Source organism: Malurus melanocephalus, unplaced genomic scaffold (assembly GCF_030028575.1).
Source record: "Malurus melanocephalus ecotype Western Australia unplaced genomic scaffold, MMel_1.1 scaffold_587, whole genome shotgun sequence".
Taxonomy (NCBI): Eukaryota; Metazoa; Chordata; class Aves; order Passeriformes; family Maluridae; genus Malurus; species Malurus melanocephalus.
In genome coordinates, this window is record NW_026623819.1 from 355,697 (window position 1) to 370,690 (window position 14,994).

The 14,994-nt window shown below is 43.7% G+C and overlaps 1 protein-coding gene across 1 annotated transcript; it reads right to left on the minus strand.

Moving 5' to 3' along the window:
• Positions 1-198: 198 nt before the first annotated feature.
• On the minus strand, positions 199-3,474 carry PEX10 (peroxisomal biogenesis factor 10). Its single transcript, XM_057382769.1, has 6 exons — positions 3,163-3,474; positions 2,897-2,977; positions 1,985-2,391; positions 1,107-1,282; positions 679-814; positions 199-404 (listed from the first exon to the last, which is right to left on the minus strand). Exons 1-6 carry the CDS (start codon positions 3,269-3,271, stop codon positions 333-335), a joined length of 981 nt encoding a protein of 326 aa, XP_057238752.1. The 5' UTR covers positions 3,272-3,474; the 3' UTR covers positions 199-332.
• Positions 3,475-14,994: the final 11,520 nt, after the last annotated feature.

Genomic DNA, 14,994 nt, shown 5'->3' on the forward strand with positions numbered 1-14,994 from the left:
TTTGTTACATTGCTACAGCCTACATGTCTGGAATACTTGCTGAAAAGTCTCCATTGCTAATAGTGATGGAAAACCCGAGTTTTCCATTGTCTAAAATGAAGAAAATTATTAAACTTGTGATAAACATGTTTTAAAAACCCATTTTTAATCTGGTCAAATGTTATATTAGAAGAGACAGAAGTGTAGAAGCAGAAACAGCTTTATTCTGTCACATAGGAATGAAGTGCCAGTTCCCAGTTTAATAAAGCTTTTTTATGGACCCACCCAAGCTGTAGGACAAATATGAGGGTATGAACTGAGGCCCTTGTTAGGAGATRGAGGAGGTTTTTCCTTTACATTTGATAGTGCCGTAGGTAGATGAGTTTCTGAGGATTAAACTTYTCTCTGCACAGTGGACATTCTGCCTACAGAGAGAAAAAGGATTAGATGGACACAGTGAATAGTTCTATTTAAAAGTTTTTAAAAATCTGAAGAGAACTTCTGAGCTACTTTCAGAAAATAATTTTTCAGTCCGAACTGGGATGGCCCAGTTTAAGGTGTTCACCTTACTGACCTCACCTATGTAACTGTCATTGTGTTTCAATGACTACACAGGTCCTGGTCAGCTCTGGGTGCTGACACAGGGCATTAAAGGCAGGCTGAGGGGCACTCAGCAGGGTGGCTGTGCTGTGAACTCACCCTGGTGTTGCACCAGGCAGTGATGCACTCCCAGCAGAAGAGGTGCCCGCAGGGGGTGGCTGTGCTGTGCCTCCGCTCCTCCAAGCACAGCGTGCAGCGGGACTGGCGCCCAGCAGCTGGCTCCTTGCTCGTGTTCCTAATTAACACAGTCACACTGGGGTTAATTGCACTTACCCTGCTCATCAGAAATACTTGATAACACAATCCTGAAGTAAACCCTGTACTCCAGTATCAACCTTGTTCATGAAGATCTAAAAACACCAAAGCAGAAAATCCAAGATATGCGCAAACCAGTGAGGAATTAGTTTTGCTGATTAATTGTTACATCAGGTTCCAACTTAAATTGGTGTGTCACTCCTGTGTTGTCCCTGTTCATGACAGCTATGACATTCCCACCTCTTTCTGAGGAAGTAAAAACCACATCTTACTTCTGGTGAGCGAGGTTGCGGTGCAGCTTCCACTCCTGCCTYGCTCTCTGCTTCTGTTTGAAGCTGTACATCTGAACTCCAATGGTTAGTAGAAGGTGGAAGAGAGAAATTATTCCCAGAAACTTGTAACTTGATCGGATACTCTGATCTTCCTCTTGTGGTCCTCCAAAATGCAGCTACAGAATTCACAGAAATAGCGATGTTTTGTTTTCATAAAACTGTGGTTTTATGAAACTGTTCCCCCTATCCCTGCCTTCAATAAACTTGATTTGGGATTCTCATGTCCAAAAATTTGACATTTTAGGACTTTCTCAACCTGCTGTCTCTCAAGAGGTGTAACCACCTTCATTCAGGCTGGACTTAGTTGCTCTCTGAGCAGGATCAGCTGTCTGTCTATCCATAAAAATTGCAAYGTTAATTGGTTTGGTTCTTAGGTATCTCCGAGCAAGCACCTCTTTTCAACACAGGCATTGGGAATTGTTGTAAACTCCTGTGTCTGTACACATTTCTGGGCCAGTGACTGATATTTTTTTGTAAAGATACACAGTTAAGCTCTTTATACACAAAAGTGCTATCTAAACATGTACTGGGTTTTGTTCAAAACGGTATTTCCCAAGGATTTATCAAGGCATCTCTCACTTTTAGTGTATTTGTGGCAAACAGAYTGAAGTGACACAGGGTATTAACTTCTAACACTGTTCATTATTACCTGTGACCTCTCTGCAGGGACTCATCACCCCTCATATAATGCAAAACCTTTCACCTTTCTGCTCTACCCATGTCATCAGCCACGGCCAAGTTCCTTATCCCCTTTACCCACATGGCATCCCTGAAGAGGCCAAAAATCTCCACCTTCAAACACTCAGAAAACCACTTACATACGAGATCCCTGAGATCCTTTTGGACAGGTGATAGAATGTGCCCTGGATGTAGAACACTGCCAGGTGGAGCCGGTGTAGCAGAGGGATGCATTGTTTAAGCACATAAACAATTTGGGAGACTGTTTTCTTCTGCTGCTCCGTGAGCTCCCCAACCTGCTTCCGAATCCAGCTGCGAATTAAGGTCCTGCTGGGAAAGCCAAGTGCTGGGGGGGACTCTGGAGTCCTGAGTTCCTCAGTTTCCATCTGCAGCTCRTGTTCCAGGTGCAGCAGTGCCTTTTCCAGGCAGTAGGGTACAACAGTGTGCAGGGAAATGAACACGGCCCGTCGAAGGAAAGAAGGCACCTTCTTCTTGCTTGGGTCGACTTGAATGATGTTCACATAYTCTTCTCCCAGAGTCTGATAACCTAAACAGTGTGTGCAACAGAAAACAGGCTGAGGTGGTAACTGCAGGGTCACTCTGGGTGTGGTAAACAGTGGGGACAGGCTGTTCAGGTCACAGTTCCTCCAACTTTGTAGTTTTGGAAATAATAGATATTTTTTTGTGTGTTGAATTAAGGTAAGTGTCAYGGTGTCATCCAAAATCTGCAGTTCTAGGCTTAAAGCAGGGGTACTTTTCATGGTGTCATACATTTATGCTTCTTTAAAATAATTTGCTTTTAGAAGAACGTGTGTCTGTGTTGATAAAGTGCATTTGAATCCAATTCCAACAATTTCGTGGATTCATCTTTACTAAAAGGCATTTAGCTGAACTAAACCAATCCCCACATTAAAGACAACTGCTGTTGGGTAGTCTCAGGTGGCGATCACCAGCACAGCAGCCGCGGGAGTGGCCCGTCAGTTTTATCACGTTGGGAGAAACGATAGAAATTAAAAATATAAAAATTGACAGAAAAGTTTCCGGGCGGTTACCTGACAGCGTGGTCAGCACGAAATACGCCACATCAGAGAGCAGCTCCACCTCCCTCCTCCACTCCAGCCACGGCCGGGCACCTGCGGGACGGGGACGCKGCTGTCACTGTCCACCAAACCCGTGCTGATCCGAGCCCTTCCCGGGGAAYTCCTCCCGGACACGCCACCAGCCCCCTCACCCGCTCCGACCCCGGTATAGAGCCCCGCTGGGGATCCCGCAGAGCGCAGGAGAGCTCGGGGTGCATCCAACCCGCCTCAGGCATTACCCGCCAGCCCCCGCAGAGCAGTGCCGGCCCCGCTGCGCAGCCCGGCCCGGTACAGCTCGTCCTTTTGCCCGCAGCGCACCAACCGCGCCGGGCCCGCCGCCGCCGCCATGGCGGGCGGAGGAACACGGCCTCTGAGGGACCCGCGGATGCACCGCGGCCCCGGCAGCGGCGGAGCACCCGCCCCCGCGCAGGGATATCCCGTCAGAGCGGGGCGGGAAAAGGGCGGGGCCGCGTGAGGGGGAGGGAAACACCTCCCCTGTCCTGAGGGAGGGGAAAAAGGGCGGGGAGAGGGGGAAATAGGGTGGGGAAAGGGGCGGGGAGAATGGGAAATAGGGTGGGAAAAGGGGCGGAAAAATGCGGTGAACAACCGTGAGGGCGACCGTGAGGGATGGGAAAAAGAGCGGAAAAAGGATCGGGAAGGGGCGCCGGGATCGCAGCTGAGGTGGTGAGAACAGTAAAATGTGAGGTCTTGGATGTTTGAGAGCGCAGCTCACAAGGAACCCACCAAATCACAGCTCCCCAGGCAGGTGCAGCCCTATAAATCTCCTACAAATGCTCCACCCGTTCCGCAGCCCGGGGATAATTTAGAAAGAAGGTGCATTAAGTTTCCTGCCCTTCTTTTTTAACAGCTGCGAAAGCCTCCTGGCATCCTTTTAAAGATGAGCTGTTTATTTGGGGGAACCGAACAAGCCGCCTTTTGTTTTCTGGCGAGCTCTGCATGAAGCGAACAACAAACACCACCTTCTAAACACTAAACTATAAACACACTCCATCCATATCCAAAATCCCGGTATCAGCGGGATAAAGGCTGTAGAGCTGTGACAGCTCAGAAGTTTTTCAGCTCCAGAGTCCCCAGATCGGTCCCTCAGTTCCTGCCGGGGGTTCCTTGGTGGCTAAGTCACTGGGAACAGGGGGGATTTGGGTGTTTTCAGAGTTTCTGATAAATTCTTATTTTATTTAGGAATTTATTATCCTCTCGATGGAGTCAGCCACAGTCCTGTTACCTGCCATGAGGCTCTTGCAGCAGCGCCTGCTGTTTAAGGATAATGGTAATATTTTTATAAAATTAAAAAAAAAAAAGAATAACCCTCCATTTAAAAAAAAAGATCATTATTTTAGCAAAGGTAGCAGCATTCTACAAATGCTTACAACCTACACATGTATGTATATATAAATTACAAATATTAAAATGTACATATATATGTACACACACATACATATATATAATATTTAATCTGTTTCTTTTTTTTTCTACATTCTGAAGTCTGGTACAATAATTTTTGCCAAAACTAGTTTATTTTCTTCCTAGCAGGTCTCATTGTCTCATTGTTATAAATTCGGTTTTGCAACATGCTAAAGTAAAGGGATGGTTAAACAGCTCCACATTTAATTATTTTATTTGACCAAACTACTTGAATTAAAGTAGATGTTTGCCTGAAGATTTTACAGACTGATATGGCAGGAATTCACTGGAAAATGCTGGGAGAGCAGGAGCCTGGTGGGTTTTTTTCCTTCTTGTTCCTCAGAAGCAAATAAAGACCTGTGGCCAAGCATAACCACAAATAAATTGGATATTTGTAGTCCTTTCAGGAGCCTATTAGTGCAMTGATCGTGGTATCAAAGTTCTAATTAAACTGCACCAGGAGTTGTATGTGATAAGCAAAGCTGTGATGAATCTTTCAGATACGCAAAACATTCTTAATCCCTCCCTCCTTGCTCCAGGCGCTGCTCAATTTTTATTTGGTGTATCGCATCACTGGGATTGCGGATTGTTCCCTCTGTAGCTGTAAAATCAGTGGAATTAGGGAAAAACGTTGGAACATCTAATGTAGTACAACAGTAGGGGGCAGAGCTGCATAAGGAAATGTCCCCCGGGAAATGGGGTCTGGAATGGGACATTTTCACACTTCAATCTTGGGGATCTGCCATAAAATAAAAACTCGAAGCTGCCACCCTAAATTACAGCGTTGACAAAATATACAACATTAAAACTAATTGCCAGTTGTTGGATAATTTGGTTCAGAATTCCAGTTCCAATCTCTCATGTTTTGACTTTTGTTTAGAGGGAGAGCTGTGATCTCCATGGTATCTCACACGTACAGCAGCTCAGTTGTTAATAAAAATACCGAACATGTTTGTTGCCATTTTATTGAGATGGGTAAATATGATTTTCTTGTTTTATGGGTCAAGAAACCAAAGAACTCGAGAGGATTTTTGCAAAGCTGAAATCCAGACTAATGACCATTTAATTATTAGATTGAAAACCCTTTATAAAGCTGAAGGTTATACTCTGCCAACAAATGTTAAAATATTAGAAGTGTATAAGTTCTGTGTRTATGTCCATTTTGACTAATTATATGAATTTTATTCTATTCTAAAAGCTATGTATTTTTGTGATATTTTGAAGCGTGGCGGTTCTGTCAGTGTGTTTTGAACTAAGGAGGTGCAGCACGCCAAGTAACCTTCCCATTTTGTGTGGAAAAAGTACTTTTATATGTTTTCACATATATATTCACACATCTATAGAAACACACATGCATTAAATRTTTGTCGTTACACTCTGATGTGCCAGAAAAATCTATTTCTTCTACTTTGTATTCTGATYGATATTGGTGACTTCAGAAAACAGCTATTATCGCTTAAAACGTAGATTCTGYGTTCTGATTAAGTTTTTGCAAGCCAGGTTTCTTGATTTCCATGCCATGCTTCTCTGCTCTTCCTTCTAACCGGGGAGMGCGCTGCTTCACCGACGTTACCACAAGGAAGTCCAACATGTAAAACAAACTCTGTGCTCAGCAATGATTAACTTTCCCTCCCACAGGCTACTTGTCTGCGCATTATAAAATCTGATTTTTCCCTCTGCAGACCTGTTAGGAGACAAGAGCTTCGGAGCGCAGCTTTCAAACAGGGGCACCGGGCAGATGTTTCAGTTTCCAACCTGAAGAACAGGTTCTGCGGATGCCAAAGGAACGAAACGTCTGCTCGGGAATCGTTACCACCCTCCGATTCCTTTTGCCTCCTCCCACTTTGAACTTGTTACCCTGGAGCTGAACTGTTTGAACAGGGGCTGTAAAGCTGCTTTGTGATCACAGAGCCSAGAGCCCTCGACATGTAAAAGCGGGGCGGGATTTCGCTCCGTCCCACTCGGCAGCTCCCTCCCTCCTCCTCCCGGTTTTGTCCCGGGTATGAAGGTTGGACGCTCCGTGCACAGGAGCCGGGACAGACAAAGGTGTGTTCAGCGTTTGCTTTCGGCTGGCTTTGCTACTTTTCTCTTGCAGCGATCGTTTTGGTGGGCTTTMGACACTTTTGCTCGCTCCTCACAAAGTTTGTAATGCGTTACCACTTGTAGCTCTAACAGAATTTGCTACTGCTTTTACCTTTGTCTTTTTTAAGGAAGAAAGAGAAAGAGCATCATGCATCATGCTTATTTTATTTTGGTCATGCTTTCTCTCGTTCATGAAAATGTTCAGGAATCTTGGAATTCTGTTAGTCCAAAGTTTTTAGATTCTCTGAGCTTGCAGGGATGAAGCAAACCCCATTTGTGATTCAAGTTTAGACTTTTCTAACTGGACAGTTGCTTTTTTCATCACGAAAGGCTTGTGCATTCATTCTGAACTGATAGCCTGAGCCTGAAGCTTTCCCAGGTATACTGAGCCAAAATGAAAACTGACTTGGATTAGAGAGATTGGATGTAAAATAAACTTCAGGTATTTGAATAAAATACCAGTTTAGCAATAGAATGTGGCTGATTCTGTGACTGAACAGCCAAGTCTTAACTTGAGAGGAAAGACATGGATGATACTTTGAAAGGATATGCATTTTTWAAAAATTATTATGATTATTTTAATTTTGTCATTCTTTTGGTCTATGAAGAATGGATTTTCAGTTTTTTCCTGACATAAAAATGTGGGTAATGTTGCAGAGAGATGGCAAGTAATAAGGATGGTGGGATTGCTAGGGCTGTGTATGCTCCAAATGCCTCRGGTTTCAGGGTTCAGATATAGGTCTTAAATGTACCCCAGTTCCTCAGGGTGATAATTTCTAGAATYGTGTTCTGTTTCATGGTAGAGGTGGAAAAATAGGAGTAAGAGTCACTGCTGACTGTGGTCAGCTGGAGATAGGAAACTGATGCCATGTTCAGAATGTATCTAGAAGTTAACTTCTTGTTCAGAAGAATGTGGTGTAAGTTTTGTCTGTTGAGACAGCTCTTTCTGTCCTTACTGAGGGGATAAAAACTGTGCTGGGGAGAATTCTTTTTTCCCAGAGAGATTAGCCATGAGAAACTGCTCGGCACAAGCGAAGGACGGGGTGTGAGGGAAGCACGGTGAGTGCTGAGGACACTGTGAATTATCTGAACGAGGGCAAGGCTGAGTGGTGTCACAGTCACTGTGTTCTGGTGACCTCAGGACTGCCTGGGGGGGACAGGCAGAAATGGTAATTTGGCTCTGAGCTCTTCAGCAGGAGCTCTGCTTGCCACGGGCTGGCTGCTTTGGGCACTGAGGGTTTATTACAGAGAGCAGAGGCCACGACTGAACACAGATATTTGTCATGGCAGAGCAGTTAACAGCGGGCTTTTTATTCAATAAGCAGTATTTTACCAGAACTGCCTCTGTCATACCTCATTTTATAATCTAAACCTGTATAACTGAATCTTGAAACACTCAGGGCTCAGTGGCTCTTACATTTAATGACTATTGACAACATGAGCTCCTATAATGTGGATCTTGATCATTCTCAGCCTTCACAAAAAGGATGCTAACTTTCTAGTTTATATACAAATATGTATATTCTGCATCATCTGAAAAGGCTTTTGTTTTCATTCATGATTTCTGTTATTCAGCTGAATTAAAGGCTACTCCATAGCTTTTACTACTCCAAAGCCCTGCAGAGGCTTAGAGCATCTTAGTGAAAGATGTTGCCAGAGCAATAGAGCAATGAAATGTATGATATGCAAGGTTCCTCTAAAATCYTGTGCTCAGAGTTTCAAAACTGCACAATCTTACTTTGGTTTTGAAATAAATGGTACAGAACCCTCTATTCCTAAATATAGCCCAAAGGGGACAACATACTTGAGAATATCACTGAAATTTGTTCATGTTAATTTGCCCAGAGCTGAGAAAATGACTGTATAAATGAATTTGAGTGAGTTATACGATGAGGCTGAAGAGATTTTTCAGCAAAGATAGTCCTCCAGTTACTAAGGATCATCTGAAATTACTGCAGCACAATTTTCATGCACCCAGATATCTCAGTTCTGCATCAGTTATCTTTAAAATGACCTACTTCCTCCATGATAAGCTTAAATTGATCTGATCTTACTGTTGAAATAGATTCTCCATTGTTATGCTGAATCTTCTTTCACTTCCCCTATCTTGACCTCATTTTTGAGTTCACCTCTTGCTCCCGTTGGTACCTCTGGCCTCACTGGATGATGGCAAACCTCGTGTACATCTCATGTGGCTGTGCTGGTGGCAGCTGTGACATGAGCAGCAGGTACAGATTGTGCATCCAGGCTCAGCTGGCAGAGAAGGACAGCCCTGTGTGACAAGAGCCAAGCCCTGTTCCAAGGGGACACCAATCCATGGCTCCTGTGTGCAACACCTCAGCCTGGGTTTTGCTGTGAAATTCTGGTCTCTGCATTACTGCTTAGGGCACAGACTCCAAATCTGCAGGGAATTTCCAAATTTTTTATTCATTGTTTCATCTGCCTTCGTTTTGTGGGGGTGGAGCGCTTCCCCTCAGCAGAGTCATTGGATAGGTACCTGCACAGTGCAGGCTGTGACAAACCTTTGCACATGCTGAGACAAAGTTCTGAGCTTCCTTTCTGCTCTGTTCCTGTGTCTGGCACRTTACAGTGAGGCTGTGTAGCATTGAGAGAAATTCTGGGTGCAGACATCAAGACAAGCCTGACCTGAGCAAAGATTTCAGGTCCATTTGCGTCATAAATACAGTGTGAAACTTGAGAGATTGATTTTTGTAGACCTGCTGGTGATCCAGCCCTGCATTTTTATGGTGCATCACAGCATCCCTTGTTTCCGTTTAGTTAGGGAATGACTCCTGTGGAATCTTCTGACATCTTAATATTTGTCAGGGAGCTCTGGATTGCCTCAGAAATGACAGGGGAGATCAGGTGGGAAGGTGAAGGAGCTTTCCATGTTAACATTCCTGGGAATGCTGCATTGGAAGTGCTGCACAAGCTCTGTAGTTCCCATTCCCTGAGGTGGTGTTTGCCAAGGGCYGTTATGTATAAAGTTGCAATGGCACTTTTTGTGCTCAGTCTGGTGYTCTGCTGTCTCTTTTCAGCTCTTCTTGCAGGACTAGTTGCTGTAAGAAAACTTAAAAGAAGCTCCTCCCTGCCTCTTTTCCCCTTCACCATAACCCCCCATACCCCTATAGCTTGTTATTCCAGATTTCCTAGTGCCCTTAGATGCTGGAACGGATTTTCTGGAAGTTTTCTCTGCCTTTAACTGAAAACATGTAAAACAAATGTAATTTGTGTTTTATTTAATTTTTAAAAAGAAAGGGAAAAAAAGGGAAGGAATGGGGCCTGAGGAAACAATGTCAGCTTCAACTGGTGCCTGGAAGAAGTTCTATAGCCTGCAGAGGAGAACCTCAAAAACACAACTTTGGGATGTGTTATAATGTCATTGTTTAGTAGGATTGCTGCAAGGACTAAGGGAAATATTTTCTATTTAAACAACTTAACAGGTTTTGGTCTGCTACAGTATAAAGTGACCAATCCCACTTCTTCCCCTCCTGTGAGTTTAGACTGAATGAGATGAGGTTATTGAAGTAATGTTATTTATTGACTAACCAAGTACTAAAGTCCACGATAAGGTGGTGAGTGAAGCAGAGCTGTACTTTGATATTTATTGGATCAGGCCCTAAAGACTTGCTGCCTTATAATTCACATGTGTGCATGTTACTGTCCTCTCTTTGACAAAATGAGGATGGATCGAGTGGCTCCCCAACCCATTCCTGCTAACAGAGAAGGAGATTCATTCATTTAAGAAATTGGTTTGGATGTTTGGAAGAAAAAAACAACTTTAAAATGCAGCAATGTTCTGATGTTGCCAAGCACAAGCGTGTTTTTCTTGTTTGCAGTGTGCAATATTCTCTCAGTGTCTGTCTGCCTGAACTGAGGCTGATGTGTTTGGCCCTACCAGGCATCCTCARGATGATCATTGGCCACTGACTTGTGAAAGGAGAGCACAAGTTGCCACCTTCTCTCTAAATCCCCCAGCATAAATTATTCCTTAATATCCAAGAGATTGATCAGTGGAGCAATAAGCTGTACGAATTACAGCAGCTTGATTAAAGACATTATTCAAAAAAAATTCCTGCTTATTTAGATGAAATTGAAGAAAAAACTTTAAAAAATAAAATCTGACTTCTGGAGAGTGACCAAGGCTGCCAGCCAGCATAATTGACAGCATGAACATTATTAGAATGATAGATCTCCTGATTACAAGTGGCATTGGAGCCCATAGTCTATCTCCTCCTCAGTATGACTCACAAATTCCCAAGTGCAGCAGAACCTTTTCCAGCAGGCCTCACTTTCCGTCTGTCTCCTAACAAGGAGATCTTCCTCTCCCCATTCCTTCTCTGAGGCTTTTTGGTTTTTGTGGTCTAGAGCATGAAACTTGTATTTTCAAAGTGCTTTTGAGCCAAGCTATTGGATGAGATTTAGAGCTTTGCTTAATTAGTTCCCTTTTGTTCCTAATAGAAATTGCCAGCTCTCCCTTGCTAATACAAAATGCAAATGTTCTTCAGAAGCTGCTGTGTTCCCATTGTCACTTCAGACAGGTCTGGGAACTGGCTGGTGACAAGTAATGATGGTGAAACCGAGAGAGGTTTTGGCAATTCTGGACAAATGGGGAAGGGGATTACAAACCAATCTACCCCCATGTATAGAAATCATTGCAAATTTCACATTTTGTTKCATAAAGCAAATGCTAAAGTAAGTCATATGATACAGGTCCATAAAAACCTGAAATAAATGATTTGGACTTAATAAGAAGTCTCCTTACTTGCATAAGGAATACTCAGTTACATCATTCAACAAAAATGCAGGGCTCCARCTCAGGCTGTAAGGGGCGGGTGAGGAAAAGCTGACAAATGTTAAATATTCCTCTTAAGTGGGATGACTCCGTTCTGGGTGAAGGTGAATACATTAGGATGCCTTTCTGTCCTCTTGACTGCCTTTCCTCCACTTTCTCCTTTTTAACCGGGGTTCCACCGCCCGCCGGAGCGTTGTGTGTGCGCTCCGAGCCTCGGGAAGGAGAATGCCGGCTCCCAACCTGCGGTGCGGGCTCAGCCCCGGCTCCATGGGGCTGGAACAGCCTCCTCTCCTCGGGAGCTGCTCTGGCTCAGCTCTGGCGTGCCTGGGCGTGCAGGTTATCTCGGAGGAATTGCCCGCTCAATGGAGCTGCATTCCTCAAAATGAGCAGCGTGGCGGTGGGAAGCACGCTTCCAGCCTGGAAGCAAAGCCCAGCTCTCATATTTAAATGCTTGAAAGTATTATTTTTTTTCCTCCCATTTGATGGTACTTTGATCTTTTATCCATTGATCTGCTTGCTGATCAGACTATTCAGGTTTAAGTGATGGCTTAGTTTTGGTGTTTTTCATCCGTGGTATCAGTGTATCTGTTTTGRAAGGATATCAGAGCTTGTCTGGGATCTGTGGATGCCACACAAAACCTCCCTGAACAAAAGCAGGTCTTGTGGGGTTAAGCTTTAAATACTACAGTGATATAAAAATGGCTAGAGAACTGTTAATGGTGTACACAGCTTTTATTGTCTGTGAGTGATATGTATCCTACCTCGAGGGTTTTAAGTCCCTTTTTTTCCAAGGGAATASAGAACCTCACACAATAACACTTAGGCAGGGCTCTCAGCCTGAGCAGACAGTTTAAATCTTGTTCATGTRCTCTGAACAGATAGAGTTGCTCTCTTTTTGCTCTTTGATGTTTTCTGTCAATGGGCAGTGCTGTTCTCAGAGCCTCAGTGGTTCCTGCTGTAACACAGGTGAGGTATTTCCTGAGCGTGCAACTGATATTTTCCATCATACAACCTTCACAACAAATTTTCCAGGAAAGACAACTGAGCTTCTTTCATTTGCTTTGACAGGAAGTCTGGCCCCTGAATGTTGTTCTGAGACATCAATCTGTATTTTTAGGTATTCATTGTGTGTTTTTCTGTTGGCTGCATAGGATTTATTGGGATTGGTCTGGGGAGAGGGGCTGGGCTTTTATTTTTTACCAACACAGGTATGGTGAAGAGAGGGAGGGGAGGAAGGAAGGGCCTGAGGGAAGCTGTAAAAGGTGGGACTGAGTGCTGGAAGAACTCATTTTGCATGGAAAGTGATTCAGAGATCAGCTGCCTCAAAGTAGCTTCACTTTCAGATCATAACAAAGCATAAAGAACATKAATTCGACATAACTAAGACAATGAAATATTTTATGAGCCACATCAATGTAAARCTCACCTGCTTTCACTGGAATGATGCTGGGCTGGCACCAGCAGGAACACCCGTGCCCATTCAGGCTTCCTCACCCTCATGGATATGTTCTTTGGTGTACAATGAGTCACAGTGATTGAGCTTCCTACAAAGGAAATGGCCTTTCAAAAAAAACCCCTGAAGCAAAGAGGTGAGAGAGTCTGGTGAAGTATCTACCCACCAGTTCAGCTTTGTGCCAAGGAAATGGACTGATCTTGTCATGGTGTTAAAACAGTTTCATCTGTCCCGTGAGCTCAGACTTCCTGGATTAATCCCAGGGGTAAACATTCAGGTACCAGAAATGGCACCTTGTGGCTCGTGGCTATAAAATTGTGGTCAGGAGTTGCCCAGATGACCAAAGTAGATGATAACTGAGACAGTACCTGTCATCTGTAGAAATACCTGCCCAGAGCATGCAATTGAGCAGCTCCAGGAATGCTGTGGAGTTCAGTTTTGGTTTTTGCACTGGGCAAGCTGATTTAAATCCCAGCATATCTTCCAAAATCTACTTTGGATTCTGTTCTGAAAAAAAACAAGTCAGCTCTGTGCATGTATTTTTGGTATCAATTCAGGGATTAACCTAAGGAAAAARCATTCATTTTGGGATGCACAAAATGAATACATAGAAAATGTATTAAATGAACACATAGAAATGTTTGATTTGCTCTCATTCAATCTAAAGCAGAATGTTTGCTCTGTATTCTTTTACTTAATTATGTAAATGTCAGGGCATGATGAAGGGATACAATTACAGGGACAGGTGACAKCATGTACAAGAATGAATATTTGGGGGCACAGGATGTATCTTTAATAATCTATTACCTTCCTCCCCTCTCAATCCAGTCAGTTCGTGAGGTCTGCTCTAAGTTTGTCATTTTGGTTTTGGTTACTCCAGCTGTGTTCTGTGATAAAGATATTCTTTATTCATTTATTCATTTATTCATTTATTCTTTATTCTTCACTCTCTGATATGCCCCAATCTATTTCAGAGCCACAGGGTGCCCTTTTCCCATTTAAATGTGGAAACAAATGATTGTAATGATTGTGATTTTTTACAGGATTGATATTGCCAAGCTCTGCTKTCCCCTAGATGAAGTTGCCATGCATTTGGCTCCACACAGGGGTGTTACTTCACTGACTGATGCTCCTTCTGAACAGAGGAGTTTTTGACAGCGCAGAGAATGGAGAAGGTGKGGCTTGGTGAAAAGATAATGGCAGGGAGGAAGTGACTTCCCAGAGAAACCGAATGAGGGACCAAAGACAAGGAGAGAGGTGCAGCTTCAAACAGGCAGATGCTCTAGCAGGGCATTCTCTTACTCATTTTTTGCTCCAGATATCTCAAACCCYGTCCTCTGTTTCTAATCACTGTAATTAATAGCGAGCTCCACTGCCCTCTCTCTTTAAAATAATGTCAAACTGGATCTGTGCTTTCACAACAAAACATGTCAGGGCAATGTTTGAGCTCAACTTGTAATTACAAACTGAAGGAGACTCCCAGAGATTCAAACAGTTACCAGCACTAAGCAGGATCCCAGGTTTCTGTCTGGTGTGATTGTTGTTTTGGAKGGAGCCTTCTCTGACCTCCTTTCTCTGAGGAAAGTATCCTCTGAAAGTTTTGGAAAGGTGAGTCTTCTGTATCCAGAAGATGGGCAAGGAAAGCGAAAGGGAGTTCCACGCAGTGACAAAGGGATGTGGAGACAGCTTGCAGCAAGTAAGGGGAGCAAAGAGCTTGAAGGGTTAGAGATGAATGAATGAAGAAGCAACACCAGAGCAGAGTCCTGACACCAGCCTGACACCTTCAGTGGCTGTGCAGAATGGCTGAGTCAAGTGTATGTGTGTATATTATATCTGTGTGTGTTGTGTGTATAAAATAATCACCCCCAGCATGAGCACTTGGGCTTCTGGAGAAGCTGCTGATAGCAAAAATGAGCTTTGATGTTTGTGGAAAATCCTGGGAAAATCCTGCCTGCTGAGGTCAGTCCATTGWACATCACCTAAATGTGTTCCTGCAGTAAATATCTTACAATAAACAATTAAAGTAACTTCCACTGTTTAAATAAATTGTCTTCTCCAGGGTAGATCCGTGCAAGAAACACTTGGGAAGATCCATGGAATATTTGTAACTCCTGTGCTCCTCACATCCGTCCTGTCAAGGCCAAGGTCTGTAGCTCTTTCTCCACGCTGATACTACAAATTGTGCTGTTCAATGAGTGGAATATGTGTCAGAAGAGTTAAACCACAACAGTCTCCTGAATGTGGAATTCCAAAGAAGGCACTYACTGGCACTTCCAAAGCAAGCACACTGGCAACATCCTAAAATTGCTGCTTTTTCTC